The sequence below is a fragment of the Physeter macrocephalus genome, chromosome 9 (genome assembly GCF_002837175.3).
Source record: "Physeter macrocephalus isolate SW-GA chromosome 9, ASM283717v5, whole genome shotgun sequence".
Classification (NCBI taxonomy): domain Eukaryota; kingdom Metazoa; phylum Chordata; class Mammalia; order Artiodactyla; family Physeteridae; genus Physeter; species Physeter macrocephalus.
In genome coordinates this window covers 2126411-2145535 of record NC_041222.1, presented here as the reverse complement: position 1 = coordinate 2145535, position 19125 = coordinate 2126411, and the positions used below count along the sequence as shown (strand labels likewise).

Genomic DNA, 19125 nt, shown 5'->3' with positions numbered 1-19125 from the left:
AAACTGTAAGAATCTATCAATATAAAGTGTGGTTTAGATGCTCAATCCTCTGCAGTAGAGATCACAAGCTTGGGTGCAGGGTTCCAAGAAAGCAAGAGATTTTTTAAATTACCAAGAAAGGAAAATCAACCCTGCAAACAGAATTGATGCCGTAACCAAAAGCAATGTGTTCGGTTCTCAAATGCCTAAATGGCACTGACCCCTGAATGTGTTGCTAACCGTCCGGTGAAACTGCAGATGCTTGTGACTTCTACTCCAGCTAATCAATTTTAAAATAAATTTCCTTGCACTTTTAGTGTTGTTGACAGACCTAAGCATGCAAGACTACTAGCACATAAGCATTATAAATCAGTTACCTTTTCTCTTCTACTTTAACAAGGCCATCCTTGAAAATAAGACATAACTCATTAACATATTAACAAAATTCTTCCTCTAAGGTGGAATCCCCTTCAGTCTTTCCGCAATCCTGTGTAGTTTTTGTTTGGTAGATCCTCGGCATCTATTTGGAGCTGGGAGGAGGCATAAAACTTTCTCTTAAGCTACTTCTGTTTTATCAGAATACGCCTTTATGCATCAATAATGTGACAGCCTAGAGTTATACACACCAAAAGTTTGGGGACAAATCTCTTACTGATCTTCACAAATGGTAAAAACGAGACTATTATAGTTTTTCATAAAGCCGAATTTATTTGGTGTAAAGGGCTGTCCTTTATTCTGAGATGGCTCTTTTTACATCTTTCCTTCTATAAAATGATGATGGTAAATTGTAATGGGACCTTTAAAATGGCATTGACAAGGAAAAAAAGTTGAACATCTGTTGGCTCCCCAAATTAATATTTTACATAATCCCAAGATAACAGAACCATAAATCCCCTCAATACCAACAAACAATATCCACCCTTATAATCACCAAGCCAGAAAAGAGAGAGAACCTCAAAATCATTTGTCAGAGAAGACTAGGGGAGATGTGGTAGGAGTCCTGGTGGGGAGGATCAACTTACTAGGAGACTAATCTTGAATGTCACTCATTATGTTTCTTAAAATATGAATTAAAATCATCTGCTTGGTTTTCAAGGTCTTTCACAATTGGCCAACGCCTCTCTGATACATGGTATTGTCAATAGAGCTGCAGCTCTTCATTTCTTACGCTTTCCCAAGGAGTACCCTCAAGTTTACCTTCATATCATGTCCAAGTTCTAGTAATCCCTGCTTCTGTGCTTTTACTATATGAAATACATGGCCCATCATTCTAGTATACATTTAATTCACACTTCCTCTTTTAAGCCTTCCCCAATTACTCCATCTTACCTCAAACATTTCCTTCTCCAAATTTGTTGTACTTACATAAACTACATTATGTCAGCAATTATATATTGCCTTGGATTATTCTTACTTCCCAACTACACTGAATTTGGGCAAATGATATGTAAGTGGGCCCTCAATAAATGGCAGCTTTGGGCCAGGGACTAGGTATTTTATATGTGCTATTCTTAATCCTGAGATCAACCCTGTATGGCATTCTTATTTTAGACACAGAATTTTAAGATTCAGAAAACCCAACTTGCTCAGGGTCACAAAGCTACAATAACCAATACTGCTTAAGATGTACTACTCTAGGATGCCCTAAAGGGGTTCACATTCCAGCTCTCTTGTGCAACCTTGGGCAAGTTACCTATGATCTCTAAGTGTGTTTTCCTGTCTGAAGAAAAATATTTTAAAAAAAGGTAATACAGTCATTGAGCCATAGTAGGGGTGACACAAAATAGGGCATGTACAGCATTTAGCTAAGTGTGCTCAATACAGGTTAGCTGCTATTACTGCCTGGCAGAGCTGGGGTTTTTACCTAGATTGATCCCAAAGCCTATATTCTTTCCACTATTCCATTGCCTCCATACTGTCTTTTATAACCCATTCCCATTTATATAAAAAAGCAAAGTGCTGAGAACAGTGGCTGCCCAGGGACTGAGTGGAATATACTTACATAATAATTATTTTTGTTGACACACACACACACAAAATTCATAAATTTCATGCATTTTTGAATTAAGAAAACATCTGAATGATCCAAGCCAGCATAAGCTTACTATCATGAGTAATATGCCTTATGAAAGGCACATATTCACCAAGTGATTAACAAGGAAAAAGAAAACTAGTAAGAGGGGAATAGGGTCCTTCTCCAAGCATCTACTGTGTTTGGTTTCATGCTAGAGGACTTTCCAAATGCTTCTTTTTGGTGTTTTACTACTGTATATTTCATCAGCATGACTACACAGTTTAAATACACAATTGAAAGAGTTGTGATGATCTCATGAAGCTGGGCTCTGGGCACTGGATCCAGGACGTAACAATGAATATTGCCTTTAAAGAACTGGAACACTGAAGAGTCAAATACAGAACAAGAAAAGTTTCACTTCTGTTTACTAGTCAAGCAACTAAGTGAAGGAATAAGCATTTTTTAATTTTTAAATTGTGTTATATAAAATGCTGACTTCTTGTCGGGACAGACTGCATTAGATAAAATTTTTTGCCAAACTTCCTATAATCTTTTTATTAATTTACAGAGAGAATATAGCACCTTTCATCCAAAGAACTGAAGGTGCTTTACAAACATTAGCATTTAGAAAACAAGTACATTAAAAAATCTGGATTCTTGCTGTTAAATCTCTTCGACTCCAGATACACAATTTTTTGGAGGCTGATGGAGAGCAATTCTGTTTCTGACAATGAAAGAGGCTCAGAAAGAGTTCGGATTTGCTTTCACAGTACAGGCATTTTCCAAAACCTGGTGCTGGGCTTACAAAGCAAAAACACATAAATCTTAATGCAAAGAACAATATTTCAAACCTTATTTCAAAAGTGAAACACAGGGTTTAAGACATCAAAATCTTCCAACAGTTCTAGACATCCGGACAGAGTAGGAGCTGATGCAGGTTGCATATTAAAGATGTGCTCTTGATCCAGGCTTTTTAGGATCACACCCAAATGAACACATTTAGAGTTGTGAGATTTTTCAGGAAAAAGCATTAACCTAGGAAAAGCTAGCCAAGAGCATATCAGGAAAATGAGGAAAGGGGAGTAATTGGCAATTAAAAGTAGACAGTTCTCACTAGAGCCTAGGACATTTTATTAGAAACCAAGTATATCATAGGCAAATAAAAATGGTTATTACCCCCATTAATACAACATAAGGGATTTTACATTCAGCCTAGATACAGGGAATAACAGAGCCTCCTGCCTACAAATCTATGACTTGCAAGTATTTTCCACCACATGATTACTCTATATAGTACATAGCCCTTATTTATCAGAGGGATCCAAATATTCCTTTTAGGCTTACAGAGTCCAATACATTCACTCTCTCTTCCCTTTACATGTCTAAAAGTAAAAACTTTTTTTTTCATGCAAAAAGCCATTATTCAGTTGAAGAGAAAAAAATCAGGCAAAACAGAGATGGCAATTAAGGAATGGACAGAATATTATTGGCACATGCCCAACTAGTGACAAACAAATGCAGTACACCATGACTTAAAAATAAAAGTCACATTACACGGGTAACTAAAACAACTACATCAATCTAAGCTAAGGAGTGTCAAATGGGAAGGAAGGGCTGAGGGTTACCAATTTTATTGGTACAACTTAAAAGCAGAAGAGAGAAAGCACTTAAATACAATTTATGGTAACAGAAAAAAAAAAATACTGCAGAAAGCTGTTCAAAGACCACACCAAGTTGTCTGCATCATTAATTTCCAGTGTTTCACAATTAGTAAAATACATAGCTACATATCCCTGTAAGATAAAAATACCTTTCCCCCTGAATTACACTGGGGTCAGGGCAGTAAAACAAAGCTACTGACCCAACAGTTCAAGTGTGTGCAGCTAATGTCTTAGCCACTTCTTTCTTACAGCTATACAATTAAAAACTACACAAGAAGCTGTGTGGTTGGAGGAAAAAATCAAAACAGTATTGTGCTCGCTTAATAAAAGAAAAGCCCTGATGAAAAATTATGTGCCAAGAAGCTTAGACTATAAAGATTTTTATTGCATTTTTAGGTAACCTGGAAGTTCTTATCCTGAAGAGGGACAGTTGGTTTTCAAAACTACCTGAACAGATGCTAAAGTGCTTTATTAATTGGCTGGCTTCACAAAGATTTCCTGGAATGACAAAAATTAACTATAGTAGTAAAGGGATACCAACTATTTCATAAAATGGTTAATTCCAGCACCATTTATGACCATAGTCATAAGAGACACTGGAACACTTGTCCTTATTAAGTGGACAGTTGCATATCAAGAAATGATCATCACAACCCTTTGGATATTCAAATTACTTACACAAAGCCGAAACATAGTATCACAGACCTTTACAAAAAAGGACAATTTGGTTTTTTCTGCAATTTAAAAAATCTGCTTCAGATTACAGTTCACAAGTACAAGAGTCCTGACTTTTCAACCTTTCCAGTTGCAGTTAAAAAATGAACACTTTCTAAAAGTTAAGGTCAAGTGTTACAGTAAGAATGATTCCTATTGAAAAGTACATATATTTTACTTAATGATACTCATGATAGATTGTAAACTGGATTGATCACATTCTACTCAACTGGTATCAAATGAACACATCAGCATTACAAGTATTAAATGTTTTTCTATTACTAGAGAGGATATAAACCAAAACATTAATATGGCAGTTATTTCTTTAGGCACAGTTTAGTGATTTTTTTTTTAAATATATAGTATGGAATTTCAGTTGAAGTTTTAAACTTAATAACCAAAGGGTCAAGAACTCTGATTAGGAAAAAAGAAAAAAGAATAACTTTAAGCTAACAATGTACACTGTTTAAAATTTCTAACACTTTAACCTATTTGGGTTTTATTTAAGATTACTTTATTAAAAAATACAAGGAATCTGAAAAAAGATCAATACAATTATCTTAATGTACAAAGTCATAAGCTGTAGCAGTTTTTAAACTAAAATTTAAAAACACAACAAGGAGGGCAGCCCTTTAGACCAATTTATTTTATATCCATTTAAAATATCATCCAACAAAGAAAAATGAAGTTTACAGCTGGGACAGGTATACATAACTCGAGGCATTTGCAGTCCATCGTGCCCACTGAATAACAACTTTGCTGCTGAAATTTCTTAAAACTTACCGAACTAAAACAAAAGACTGAATAATACAAAAGGAGGAGTATTTCAGTGTAGTCTGTTCTGTCAATTGGCTTTTTTAAAAAAGGAAACATCCCGTTTCCCATAGACCAGTAAATAAGCAAGAGCTACATGCAGCAGTGTGAGTATTAAGACATTTCTCAAGTCTTCTCAAATGAGTCCAAGGCAGGGATGGGATGGGGGAGAAAACTGATAGAAAAACATTGCTATAGACACCATAACAAACAATAAATTTAGATAATTTAAAATTTAAAAAAAAAGGCAAGAGGCAGCATTTCAGCAGCAAAGTGCTCAATAAAAAGTATATTGTAGAGGGTAATACACGGAAGTTGGGGTAAGAGGGCAGAAAAATGGGTCAGCAGGATGGGCGAAGGCCTCAAAGGAAATACGGCGTCGTTGTCCTGGGAGGAATAACACGTTCTGAATCTGGAACTGCCCGGAATAACTTTGGTTCTCTTGTATTTACGTCTTTGAAGACCATGATCGAAGCAATATTTCCACAACGATAACAGTAATTAGGAGCAGACCATACTGTTACCAGCTTCTCATCAAACATAAATTTATAGCCTTCATGCACTAGTTGGTGTGCTCTGCAGATGAGCTTTAAGTTGTTGATATGAACAAACTGCAATTTAGAAAGGTTTTGTTAAGTATCCAGCACATTAAAAAAAAATAACCTACATATATAAGAAAATAAGCATTTAAATAAAGTAAAAATCCTGTAATTACTAAAGCTCTCCTGATTATAGAATCCATTCTACAGTTATCCCCACTAATTTCCATAAGTTATAGAGCCACTTTGTCCTGAGTTATAGAAATCATAGTAACATAAATAGTTAGAAGTTTCTGAAAGAAAAGCATTCTGTAAGTGCTATCAGATATGAAACAAAGTTTTTATGGTTTAATAATAAATATATTACTATCAATATCTATCATTTACTGAGGCTTCAGTATGGTTCTTACAAAATTCTGAAAGAGATTTATTATCCTTCTCTTGCAACTTCAGGAACCAGAGGCTCAGACAGGATAAATCTAGCTCTCTGACTTCATTATGCTGGATTACTTCACCCTGTGGTGTGTCTGTGTGTGTATATATATTTTTAACTGAAAGCAGTTAACCTCAAAAATATTGCTTATTCACAATAAATACATATGTCAAATCATTATGTTGTATACATAAAACTAATACAATGTTATATGTCAATTATATCTCAATTAAAAATATATATACAAAGAAATATATATATTAAAAAGTTGCCTATCTTGCCCTTGTTATCTCATTACTTAATTGCAATGTTTGAAAGAAACGGTACATTTATTTTACACATAGTACCAATGGATGCTAAAGGAGGTGCTTTTATTACGTGACCTCATTTAACCATTAAGGAAAGACATACAGGATAAACTAGACAAGAAATCTGATATCCATAGCCACCACAGTTTGAGTAAACTAGACTAGAAGTTTGGTATCTATAGCCACCATAGTTCTTTATGTAGTCCATTAGCAACCAACAAACCACTTTTCCGAAAATGCTGGCTTTACCTCATTTGTGACCTTTGCACCAAAAAGCCAACCTGCTCCTCGGGGACTGATTGCCCAAGTATCCACATCTTCAGGATCTGACCAAACCAGATCACAAAATGCTCCTTTATGAGGAATTTCCTGATTCCGTTCAATGGTTCGAATTTGATCCAGTGTTTTGATATCAGGAGATAAACCACCATGAACACACAAAATCTGCTCATCTATTAACTAGCAAAAAAGGAAAACAAATAGTTGAACATATAATAATAAACTCAGTCATACATCTAAATCCATCAGTGAGTGCTAATGATAGCAATATAACTGAAATGGCAATTAGATAAAAATATGCAAAGTGATACTGGCAGGAAAATACTTGAGCTTTTTTTAAAAAAAGATTTACATAAACTTACAGCTGCTACTGTGAGCATGTCAAAAACTTTGGTACAGTATCTCCAGGCATTAGCGTTTCCGTATTTGGTTTGGCACTCATCTATGAGAGAAACAAAGAGTTCTCATTAATGAAGTTCTGAATCTGCTGATAAAACTAAGGAATACAAGGGAGTTCCCTGGTGGTCCAGTGGTTAGGACTCAGCGCTTTTACTGCCGTGGCCCGGGTTCAATCCCTGGTCAGGGAACTAAGATCCTGCAAGCCATGAGGTGCAGCCAAAAAATAAATAAATAAATAAATAAAATAAGTAAAGAATACATCTAATACTGGGACAACAGAAATTTGCTTAAACTAGGATGGCAAGTTATGATACATAGTTAGCCCTAGTAGGTCCTCCATGTAGAACCAGAAGGAGACTAGTGTCTAACTAGTCTAAGAATGTGGTCCTGCTTTTCATTCCAAAAGTGGCTCTAAGAACCAGCTGAGGGCTTCCCTGGTGGCGCAGTGGTTGAGAATCCACCTGCTGATGCAGGGGACACGGGTTTGTGTCCCGGTCCGGGAAGATCCCACATGCCGCGGAGCGACTGGGCCCGTGAGCCATGGCCACTGAGCCTGTGCGTCCAGAGCCTGTGCTCCGCAACGGGAGAGACCACAACAGTGAGAGGCCCGCGAACCACAAAAAAAAAAAAAAAAAAAAAAAAAAAAAGAACCAGCTGAAATTATTAGTCAAAATGCTATAATCAAGAAGAGCTAAATATTAATTTCACATAACCCAAAGCAAAAGCTTTTGTCTTACTATTAATACGGGGGGAATTTCCTGGTGGTCCGGTGGTTGGGACTCCACGCTTTCACTGCTGAGGGAACAGGTTCCATCCCTGGTTGGGGAAGTGGGGCCCCGCAGGCCAAATAAATAAATAAATAAACTTAAAAAAAAAAATACTGGGCAATTCTATCAAACAGAGTAATGTATTTAATGTGACTACCTTATTGTAGCAGGATAATCAAACAAATTAGAGGAGCATGGATAATTCCCATTTCAACATTTTTCAGGCCTAGGTTGCCTCTTCTGAGATTTTCTGCAAATTGTGCAACTACATACTTGAGTTCCAGTAAGTACCTCTGTAGTCATCGCTAAGGACAAACTGCCAATCAGTTCTTACATATTCTCAGCTGAACATTCTCTCTGCTGTCGACAACAGTTAATAGGGTACATTATCTCTTCTCTCAGTTAATACCATGGAAGTTCTGCTCTTTGGCTTCTTCATTCATTTCGAAAAAAAATGGACGTATCACTAATTACCCTAAGTACAGCTGAAAATGATACAGGATATAAGATTGTGGGGTATGGTCAATCCTTATAATTTTCTAAATTATATCTCTACGTGAGGCAGGGTCCTTACTGTAAACGTCTCATGAGACAGCTCTAACATTGAGCTCAGTTTACCAGTAGGAATCTTGTAAATTTTTCACCTTAACACGTAAGCAAAGCACTTGGTTCATAATAACTGCTAACCATATGTTTATCAGTGTGAAATGAAGGCCCAATATAATAGCTATATATAGACATTTTTACTACTTTAAAATCAATGTTAAGTTCCATGATGACTAAAACTGTCTCCCTCCTGAGGAGCAGATGGGCTTCCTCTTATCAAACAAAACCACAGATGAACACTAGAGCATAGCTTGGGATGAAAAAAATTCAATACTAGATGTCGTGCTGTTGTCATTTTCTTCGGTCAAGGCATCTTGATTAAAATGTCTTCCTTCCTCTCCCCATTTTATCTCTTTTGCCCTACACTGATAATGTTGGTCAAATTCTGGGATGTAATTATATATGTAACAATAATCATACACAGTTGGAGCCAGTTGCTCTCACTGAGCTAACACCACATAATGTATTATCCAAAATACTGATTATTTTGCAAAAGAATCAAACACTTTTTATTCCAAATGATATTTGGCATTTTGTGAATGAAAATCTGAAGTAGCTTGTAGAAAGGAGATAAATATTAGCCATCTAACTTTTCAATTCCTATTAACAGTTATATCAACAATAAATTGTCAGGGAGTTTCCTGGTGACCTAGTGGTTAGGATTTGGGGCTTTCACTGCTGTGGCCCGGGTTCAATCCCTGATCGGGGAACTGAGATCCCACAAGACACGTGGTGCAGCCAAAAATAAATAAATAAATAGATAACAATATGTTGTCAAAATTTCTCAATTTAATAATTGATAATGGCTGACAAAATCAGGAGTAAGAGAGTTCAGCTTATCTTTGAGTTCAGCTTATCTTTATAATGACAGAAGATAATTCAAAATATAAAGTCTAAAAACTAAAGGGTTATGAGATTAATATTTTTAAATCTCTCAATATCTGCCTTAATTGTGCTCAAGGAAAATTCTTATTAATAATCTCAACAGGGCTTCCCTCGTGGCTCAGTAGTTAAGAATCCGTCTGCCAATACAGGGGACACAGGTTCGAGCCCTGGTCCGGGAGGATTCCACATGCGCGGAACAACTAAGCCCGGGCACCACAACTACTAAGCCTGCGCTCTAGAGCCCGCGAACCACAACTACTGAAGCCCGTGTGCCACAACTACTGAAGCCCACGTGCCTAGAGCCTGTGCTCTGCAACAAGAGCAGCCACTGCAATGAGAAGCCCGCGCACCGCAACGAAGAGTAGCCCTCGCTCGCCACAACTAGAGAAAGCCCGCGCGCAGCAACGAAGACCCAATGCAGCCAAAAATAAGTAGACAGATAGATAATAATAATAAGAATAATAATCTCTACAGTTCTGCTATCTACCTCCTTCAAAGAGCTTCCTAACCTCATTTTGAAAAACTTTCAACCATATAAAAATTTTATAGAAGTAGCTATTTTGCTTTTAATGGCTGCATTCTATTTATGACCTGAGGTCCTAGTATTCTCTGGAGAAAGCACACAGATTTACAGTACATCCATACAGTATAATACAGTGCAGCTATAAAATAACATCAATGAAGTGAAAAGGCTGGTCACAATATTAAAAAACAAGTATGATCCCATTTTAGCTTGGGGTGTGTGTACACACATATGTATAAACACACACACACACACATATATATAGAATAGGTTCTCAAACTGAGTGTGCAAAACATTCCCCTTCAGCAGATTCTAAGGTCCCATCCCAAAAGTGGGGCCTAGCAATCTACATTTTTAACAAGCATCCCAAATGATTACAGTGAGATAAACTGAGGACTACGCTATGAGGCACTGATCTAGAAAGACATACACCAAAAAGTTAAAAATGGCTCTCTCAGACTACTATGTATAAAATAATAAGCTACAAGGATATACTGTACAACACAGGGACTATAGCTAATATTTTATAATAACTTTAAAAGGAGTATAATCTGTAAAAATACTGAATCACTATGTTGTACATCTGAAACTAATATAATATTGTAAATCAACTATACTTCAATTAAAAAAAAAAAGAATGGTTCTCTCTACATATCAGTCAGATTTTCAACTGATTGAGGGAAGAAAAGGAGTTAAAGGTGAGAAAGTGGAAAAAGATTATCTGTATTTTCTAATTTTACTATGAAAAGCACATGTATGACTTGTGTGGCTTTTTTTCCCAAAGAGGAAGATAAATCAATATTCAGAATCAGAGAAATAGAAGGTCTTACCATAAAATCCATACACCTGTGTAATCTGTCTACTCTCATGATTTCCTCGCAAAAGTGTAATACGATCAGGCCATTTAGCCTTTAGTGCAAGAAGGTAAGTGAAGGTCTCCAAACTATAGTAACCTCTGTCTACAAAATCACCCTGTAAAGTAAAAATTTACAGTTACAAACAATACAATAGCAACAATATTTTTTAAAAATTATACCAAAGGGCACAAACTCAAGAGACACAGCCCAAAATAACAAAAATGAAGAGTTACACATTGAATTATTTGGAAATTGGGTTTTAACAAAAAATCAAATGGAAATAAATAAGCTGTTCCTACTAAATGTTTGTGCTAGTCTTATGCTACAGGAGCCTACAGGAGCCTACAGGAACCTGCTGTGCAATTCTCTCAAGGATTTTCCCTGCAAAACCACCATTTTTTCAATTCTCTGTTACCTACATTAATAAATGTTTCTAAAAGATCATGTGTGAATCAAAAAACTTTAGATGAATTTCAAAAATCTTTTTAACTGTATCAAAAGAGCTGTCAACTTGAAGAAAATAGTTTTTTTGTAAAAGCAATTACCATAATTATAACAGTATTCTACATTTAGCTTTGTATTTAACAACTGCATATGAGAATATACTATTTACACTTCCCATTTATGTTTTACGTGGGCCAATATTAGACCAATAGGAAAACAGCTAAAAGATTAGAAAAGTGACCCAGAAATTTTCAGAAGGAAGGAAAATAACAGAAGGAGTCAGAAAAGGTTCAACAGTAACATTATATTACAAAAAGAAAGCAAATATCTACCTTAACAGCAAATATGTATATGTGTATATTAATCAATCCACAAATTAGTAACAGATGAAAATGAATGCACAAAAAAAATCTGATAAAATAACAGTAAACTGAAGATTTATGCCTTAAACCTGTGGTTCTGGGCTATTTTTCGGCCTAACCATTACTGAGGGCTACAACCCAGTCCTGTGTATACAGCAGTTTGCAAAAGCAATTATTCTCAACAAGAGGACACAGCAAAATGTAGAAAAGCATAGAATCACCTTTTCATATATTTAAATAGTGATTGTCACATGCCAACGAAATTACTATATAATTTACATGTAGTAAGTCAGATCCCTTCCATTTAAAATAAGTACTTGATATCACTGGTGTTTACATACCATAAATATGTAGTTTGTGTCAGGAACCTGACCTCCAGTTCTGAATAGTTCACAAAGGTCATAAAACTATAAAAGAAAGGCAATATATGCTGATTACAAATTCCTGTGAAGGAGTAAAATAATAAAACTGAGGCCAAACTGTGTAAAGAAGCAGTTAATTAAGAGAACTTCAAATATTTACATTTATACAAAGAAATAAAGTGCAAACTAAACTGCCAAGCACACAGCTCCCAAGCCTTAAAAAATAAAAAAAAGCACTAAAATGAAGCTCAGTTATCACTAAAGTCATTCCTAAGTCATTAATGTTACAGGCAGCCCCCTTTCAAATTTCTTTCATACTTCTCCCCATCTATCACTTGAGAATTTGAAATCATTTATCAGTTACCTGTCAATAAGCTAAACCAATCACCTTGCCCCACCTTCAGCATCTATCTTAAAGAGACAAAAGATAAGGAAACAAGTGGATAAGAATTTCTTTCGAAGAATGAGTTTACATGACACTTCGTAGTATCGTAAAGAGCAGATCAACCTACCTTCTTACACTCTACTTTGGAAGATGTGTACCCTCAGCTTCTATAGCTGTGGAGAGTCTTCTCAATAATCAGTAGAAAAAAGAATAGTATATTGCATCATATTCTACTTGACCGAAAATTTAACTGACAAAAAATGTGCGTTTGATAACTTCAGTCAACTCGATTATCCTAATCCTACTTCCTAAAGTCACAGTTTTTCTGAAAAAGGATTTTAGATTCAAGGAACTGACTATAATATACCATACCAACTACAACCAATAATTTCCTTCACATCTATCTTTTACACTTGAAAGTAGTATTACTACTTAAATTTCTAACACTTAAAACAGTACAGAAATCTTAGTCATAGTGAACAAAACTGAAATTTAAAGATTAACTACTGAAATAAAGTACTACCCTTTGTAGCAATGTTTCATAAGTCTGAAGAGTTGTCACTTGCTTAAAAAAAAAAACTTTAGAAAGTTTAAAATAAAATTTTCTTATCTTCTTAAAATTAGCAAGCAAACAAATGAAACAAATTCAGTCTCAGTCAACTGGTAGACTATTATTTGTTCAAAATATATGCTGTCCATTTCTACTAAGTGGAATCCCTTCATGTGAAGGAATATACTTCTCACTTCCCACCGCACAGATATATATATGATGTGTGTATGTATATCATATATCATATATGTATAAATACAATCACACACAATATGAGCAATAAAAAATAAGTACATATATCTAAATATACTTTCAGTGTATATATATACACATATACATATATGTGTTTGTGTTACTTTGGCCTAGTAACTCCACTTCTGTGACTATATCCTAAAGGCAAAAAAAAAAAAAAAAAGCTGTATAACATAAAGAAAATGCATCATAGCATTTCTAATAACAGAAGAAACAACCTTCATGACTAACGTAAGGGAATATTAATAAAGTATGATCTACCAATTCAAAGACCTGGACCTTAGGCAGTCATAAATAATGATTACAATGGAAACTATGTAGCAAAGTGGGAAAATGACTAGGGAAAAGAATGGAACACAAAACTATACCTCTAATATAACTATACAATTTTGTTATGTAAAAATTGAGTATGTACACACTCAAAGTCAGGAAGGAAACATTAAAAAGTTTTATGAAACAACTGCTTCTATAAAAGTGTGGTAAAAAAAAAAAAGTGTGGTGAAAGAGTGAGTGTCCTTAGACTTTACTACTGATGTCTGCAGAAACATATTCTTGAATAAAAGCTTTGTAAGTTTCCATTTAACTCATATATATTTAATGGATCAAAAATTCTGCTTTGGGGACCCATAGTTCCTACTCCATATTGGTAATTTTTTCCAAAATTCTTTAATATAATAAATATTTACTGAAAACATATGCAATTAACCTTGTCATACATTACTGGAAGCCCATCTCATTATTTCACAAATAATTTCTACCATCTATTGTATGTTTTTCATATCACACACACTCTGTAAATGTTCTCATTTTAAAACAAAACCAATCCCGAGAAGTGGATTTTATTCCATTATTAGAGGCAAGGAAATAGTTGGCTAACTCAGCAGTTTTTAAACTTTCTGGTTTCAGGGCCCACTCATAGTCTTAAAAATTACAGGTCCCCAAAAAGCTTTTGTTTATACGTTATATGAATCAGTATTAACCATATTAGAAATTTAAAGTGTTAACACATACCTTCATACAGCTATGTGTTACAAAAGGGAGGAGAATTTTAATAACCTTTAGAGATAATGGTGCATATTCTTCTTTTAATACATCAAAACTTGACAATTGGTCTCTTCTCAAACTCTGTTAGATAAGTTGGTTAACACTTTGAGTGGGTAACACACTGGTTATTTGGAAAATGGAAATGACATTTCTTTATGCATCATCAAAAAAAATTTGTTAATTTAATCACTCACCTCATCAGAAAAGTCTTTTAAGTATCAGAAGCTAGTAGCCTCATGGTGGTAAACTCAAATTTTCTAAAATTCCAATATTTCACTTGAAAACTCAAATTCTGTCATCAGCAACAAATAACGTCAATCGTTTTCCTTGAAGTGACTGGCTCACTTCGTTCACTTTTGCAAAACAGTTGCCAAATACCTGTAGTTTGTCATTCATTCTCTCAAGTAAAAACAGCGTTTCATTAAAAAAAAAGAGGCTATTTCAGCAGGAGATGCAAAGAACTGCACAAGTACTTTTCTTTTGAGCAAACCATTTTTCTTTGATATGCAGTAGATGTGCTTTATGCATACTTCCTATTTCATCTCAGGGACTACTCAAAAGATGTATCTACTGAGGGGTTAAGAGTGCCAATTAATATTACTGCTTCATCAAGGACATTCTTAAGTGATACTGGCATTTTATTTTACTGTACATGCATGCATGCTGGTGAAGAATACAATGACAACCAGCATAGGCTGGTGACACTCCCTTGATTCATGCTGAGGCACCAACAGTTTTACCCTCAGTTCATTCTGCGCCATCTTATAGACCCTCAAGGATCCACAGGCCATATTTAAAGAACTGAAGAGCTAGCTGAAATGGCTTCTTAAACAGCTGTTATGTACCCAAGCAGGACTTAACTTAAACCAAGCTCTGTCTGACACTGAAGTCTACAATCTCCTCACTAGATTATGCTGTTTCAATGCTTCTCAGCAACCGTATGCTTGTCAACATTTCTTATGAGTTTATTTATACTCATAAACCAATCCTGCAATTCCAAAACTAGCCCAAGGGGGGGAAGACAACTGTACAAGTCCCAAAAGATACACCTTACATTTGACTAGTCTGCATACATTTAGAAGCTCCTGAAGTCCCATGCTTTTGATGAGCAATTGTTTGTTGTGGCCTCTCCCGTTGCGGAGCACAGGCTCCGGACGCGCAGGCTCAGCGGCCATGGCTCACGGGCCTAGCCGCTCCGCGGCATGTGGGATCTTCCTGGACCGGGGCACAAACCCGTGTCCCCTGCATCGGCAGGCGGACTCTCAACCACTGCGCTACCAGGGAAGCCCCTGATGAGCAACTGTTTTAAAGGGTCAAGTACAAGAGAAACACGGCTCAATTTGGTGATAGTCTTAAAATAACATGGGCTGGGAGTTCCCTGAGGGCCTAGTGGTTAGGATTCCAGGCTTTCACTGATGTGGCCCAGGTTCAATCCCTGGTCGGGGAAGTGAGATCCCACAAGCCGTGTAGCCAAAAAATAAATAAATAAATAACATTGGCTATCGGGCACCCAAATGAGTTTCAAATCTCAGCTCTGTCCCTTAGTAGCTGTGCGAATTTGGGTTTACTCCTCAATCTTTCAACTCAGTTTCCTTCTCTACAAAATCCTACCTCATAGGAACCTTAAAAAAAAAACCTGACATGCAATATGTGAAAAAGTACATTATTAACGTCAAAACACAAGATAAATGAAAGCAAGAATTGTACATTTGACTGAAGGTATATATATCAGTAGAAGTGCAAATTTATTATCTGAATTAATTTTAGCAGTTTGAAGTTGTCTCTAACTTCCTGACCTCTGATTATGACTATAATTCATATTATTGAAAAGTCTTGGGGAATTCCCTGGCAGTTCAGTAGTTAGGACTCTGCACTTTCACTGCGAAGGGCACGGGTTCGATCCCTGGTCGGGAACTAAGATCCCACAAGCCTCGTGCTGCGGCCAATAAAAAAAAAAAGTCCTTGATAACACAGGTAACCCCTCAATTTTAATATTATAATCAAGGGAAAGCATTACTTGGTTTATTCCAGCTTTTAGAAATATGTTAAGGCACTGCTTATATTAATATCCTTTATGTTAGCAAAATACAAATATTTATTATACTTTTGGAGAGAAGTTACATGGAAATTAAGAACTCCTAAGGTCTACTTTAGAGAACTACAATTTTAACAGATTAAATATGACATAGTGGGGGCTTCTATTTAGAAGCTGATAACATGCAGATGTCATTTATTATAACCTCACACATCCAGAGAACAGACTGAAAAACCAAAAAGAAAAGAGCTAAGTAGTCAAAAAAGAACTTTACGGGACTTCCCTGCTGGTCCAGTGACTGAGAGTCCACCTTCCAGTGCAGGGGACGTGAGTTCGATCCCTGGTCGGGGAACTAAGATCCCACATGCCATGGGGCAACTAAGCCTGCATGCCGCAACTACTGAACCTGCGCACTCTAGAGCCCTAGTGCCACAACTACAGAGAAGCCGGCAACGAAGGGCCTGCGTGCCGCAACGGAGACCCAGGGCAGCCAAATTAAAAGAAAAAAAAAATTAGAACTTTACTCATGGAGCAGCCCTCAATCACAACCAAGCTACACATATTTCTGCTCCTTTCGGCAGTCATAGTTAAGGTCCTGTAGGAATTCATAAACACTATGTTGTTCACAAATATTATGTCTTATAGCCCCAACTCCATTGCATGCACAGAGCAGGCTATGAGTGTTCTGTTCAGCTTTCATTTCCCAGTAAAAAAGAAAAAACCACAAATACACAGTTTTCTAACTAGGCTAAACACTGACATTAAGAGTCTAAAGATGAAGTGTACCCCTCCTGTCAATGCTCTGAAACTCTTAAAAACAAACACATAGGGGCTTCCCTGGTGGCGCAGTGGTTGAGGGTCCGCCTGCCGATGTGGGGGACGCGGGTTCGTGCCCCGGTCCGGAAGGATCATGCATGCCACGGAGCGGCTGGGCCTGTGGGCCATGGCCGCTGGGCCTGCGCGTCCGGAGCCTGTGCTCCGCCACGGGAGAGGCCACAACAGTGAGAGGCCCGCGTACCCCAAAAATAAATAAATAAATAAATAAAAATACAAAAATAAAAAAAACAAACACATAAAACCCCAGCAGATGAAAAAATGAACTGTCTTCCTCATCCCATTCTAGCACTGACTTGCTGTAAAATCATGCACCAATAATTTTATCTTTCTGAACTGCTGCTATTCTCATTCCCACTATGGAAATGATAAATTTTCAATAAAATATGACATTAAGTGAATAGAACAGAAATGAACAGAATGAATAGAAAATTAGTGCCTAATACCAAAGCATCTCCTATCAATCATAATAACTATGAGCAGTCCAAATTTGTATTTTATATCTCCCCCTGTCCACAGAGCAATAATGCTTTACTCTTCACTTTCTAAGTATGATTTCAACAAAGTCCATGAATAATTTGACCACTGCTTTTATTCACTTTAACAGTAACCAGGAATCATTAATGTCACACGGACTGAGGCACCCTAGCCAACCACCAGCTTTTTTTTTTTTTCTTTAATATTTTGCAGCACAACTGGAAACAGACATGGACTATGGACAGACAGTGCAAAAGTTAAAAATCTCCTCATAAAATTTTACCTGTCCATGTATGTCTCCACACACTGTTACTGGTGTTGATACTGGCTGGACATTTGACTCTTCCAAGAGGAGGTCACAAACATAGTCACATAGCCGCTGTAAGAAGAGAAAATAAAATGCAACCTTTTATTACAATATTAAAACTAAAGACCAAATGCAAAAAAGACAAGAACTAATCCGTGTATTGTTTCACAGGAAAGGAAACTATGATGATTCTGGGATTCAATTTTTGTCAGCTTTTACCTTCCTCTCACAATGCCTATTCCAAAATGCAAACTCCCTGGCTATACAGGTAATAGGTTCTAGAAGACTGAGAGCTTTGCAAGGAACTGTAAAATGATGTTTTTCAACAAAAAAATGTAAAAGTCAATAATTTTAACAGGAAAATGTTTTTATCTGCTAATTTTTACATTGCAAACCACGCACTTACCAAATATGAACCAGCAACTGCATTCTTGGCAATGAAAATTTATGATCACATAAAAACCTGTACACAAATGTCCATAGAAGCTTAATTCATAAGAGCCAAAAACTGGAAATAAATCAGTTGTCCTTCAACAGTGAATAGTTAAATTATGGTACATTCACACCATGGAATACTATTCAGCAATAAAAAACAAACTATTGACACATGACAATCTGTATAAATTTCAAGGGATTTATGCTGACTGGGGAGAAAAAAAAAACCCTATCCCAAAAGGTTATATACTGTATGATTCCATTTATATAACATTCTTGAAATAAAAAATTTATAGAAATGGAGACCAGATTAGTGATTGCCAAGGGTCTAGGAGGTAGGGGCAGCAGGAGGGAAATCCGTATGGTTATAAAAAGGACAACATGTGGACTCCTTGGGATGATGGAACTGTCTGTATCATAAATATGGTATTAGATACATGAGACTACAGCTATAACAATACTGCATAAAACTAAATACACACACAAATGAGTACAAGTAAAACTGGAGAATTATGAACAAGATCGTGGAGTGTATCAATGTCAATATCCTGGTTGTGGTATTTGTTCCACAAGACGTTACTACTAGAGAAAACTGGGTGAAGGGTACCTGGGATCACTTGGTATTATTTCTTACAATTGCATATAAATCTACAATTATCTCAAAATAGAAAGGTTAACAAAATTAATCACAAAATGTAAATCTAAAATTTAAGAGTCACTCTACCTTTTAAAAAGAACTCTAGGGCTTCCCTGGTGGCGCAGTGGTTGAGAGTCGGCCTGCCGATGCAAGGGACACGGGTTCATGCCCCGGTCCGGGAAGATCCCACATGCCGCGGAGCGGCTGGGCCCGTGAGCCATGGC

At 36.4% G+C, this 19125-nt stretch overlaps 1 protein-coding gene and 1 non-coding gene across 3 annotated transcripts in view; one reads left to right on the top strand and one right to left on the bottom strand.

Annotated features, from left to right (window-relative positions):
* Positions 1 to 4995: 4995 nt before the first annotated feature.
* PPP6C (protein phosphatase 6 catalytic subunit) overlaps positions 4996 to 19125 on the bottom strand; it is a 35256-nt gene continuing 21126 nt past the window's right edge. The window contains exons 1-7 of one of the 2 annotated variants that reach the window (XM_028493523.2): positions 12458 to 12608; positions 12310 to 12356; positions 11925 to 11990; positions 10751 to 10892; positions 7103 to 7182; positions 6711 to 6920; positions 4996 to 5792 (exon numbers count right to left, since the gene is read on the bottom strand). In XM_028493523.2, the coding sequence (XP_028349324.1) occupies positions 5544 to 5792; positions 6711 to 6920; positions 7103 to 7182; positions 10751 to 10892; positions 11925 to 11927 (684 nt within the window). In that variant the 5' untranslated portion in view covers positions 11928 to 11990; positions 12310 to 12356; positions 12458 to 12608 and the 3' untranslated portion in view covers positions 4996 to 5543. Of the gene's footprint in view, positions 5793 to 6710; positions 6921 to 7102; positions 7183 to 10750; positions 10893 to 11924; positions 11991 to 12309; positions 12357 to 12457; positions 12609 to 17805; positions 17902 to 19125 lie in introns of those variants that run through there. The other variant, XM_007117643.3, reaches the window with a different exon arrangement.
* TRNAK-UUU (transfer RNA lysine (anticodon UUU)) lies at positions 7256 to 7327 on the top strand. Its single transcript has one exon. It is a non-coding gene; the product is annotated as a tRNA-Lys (tRNA).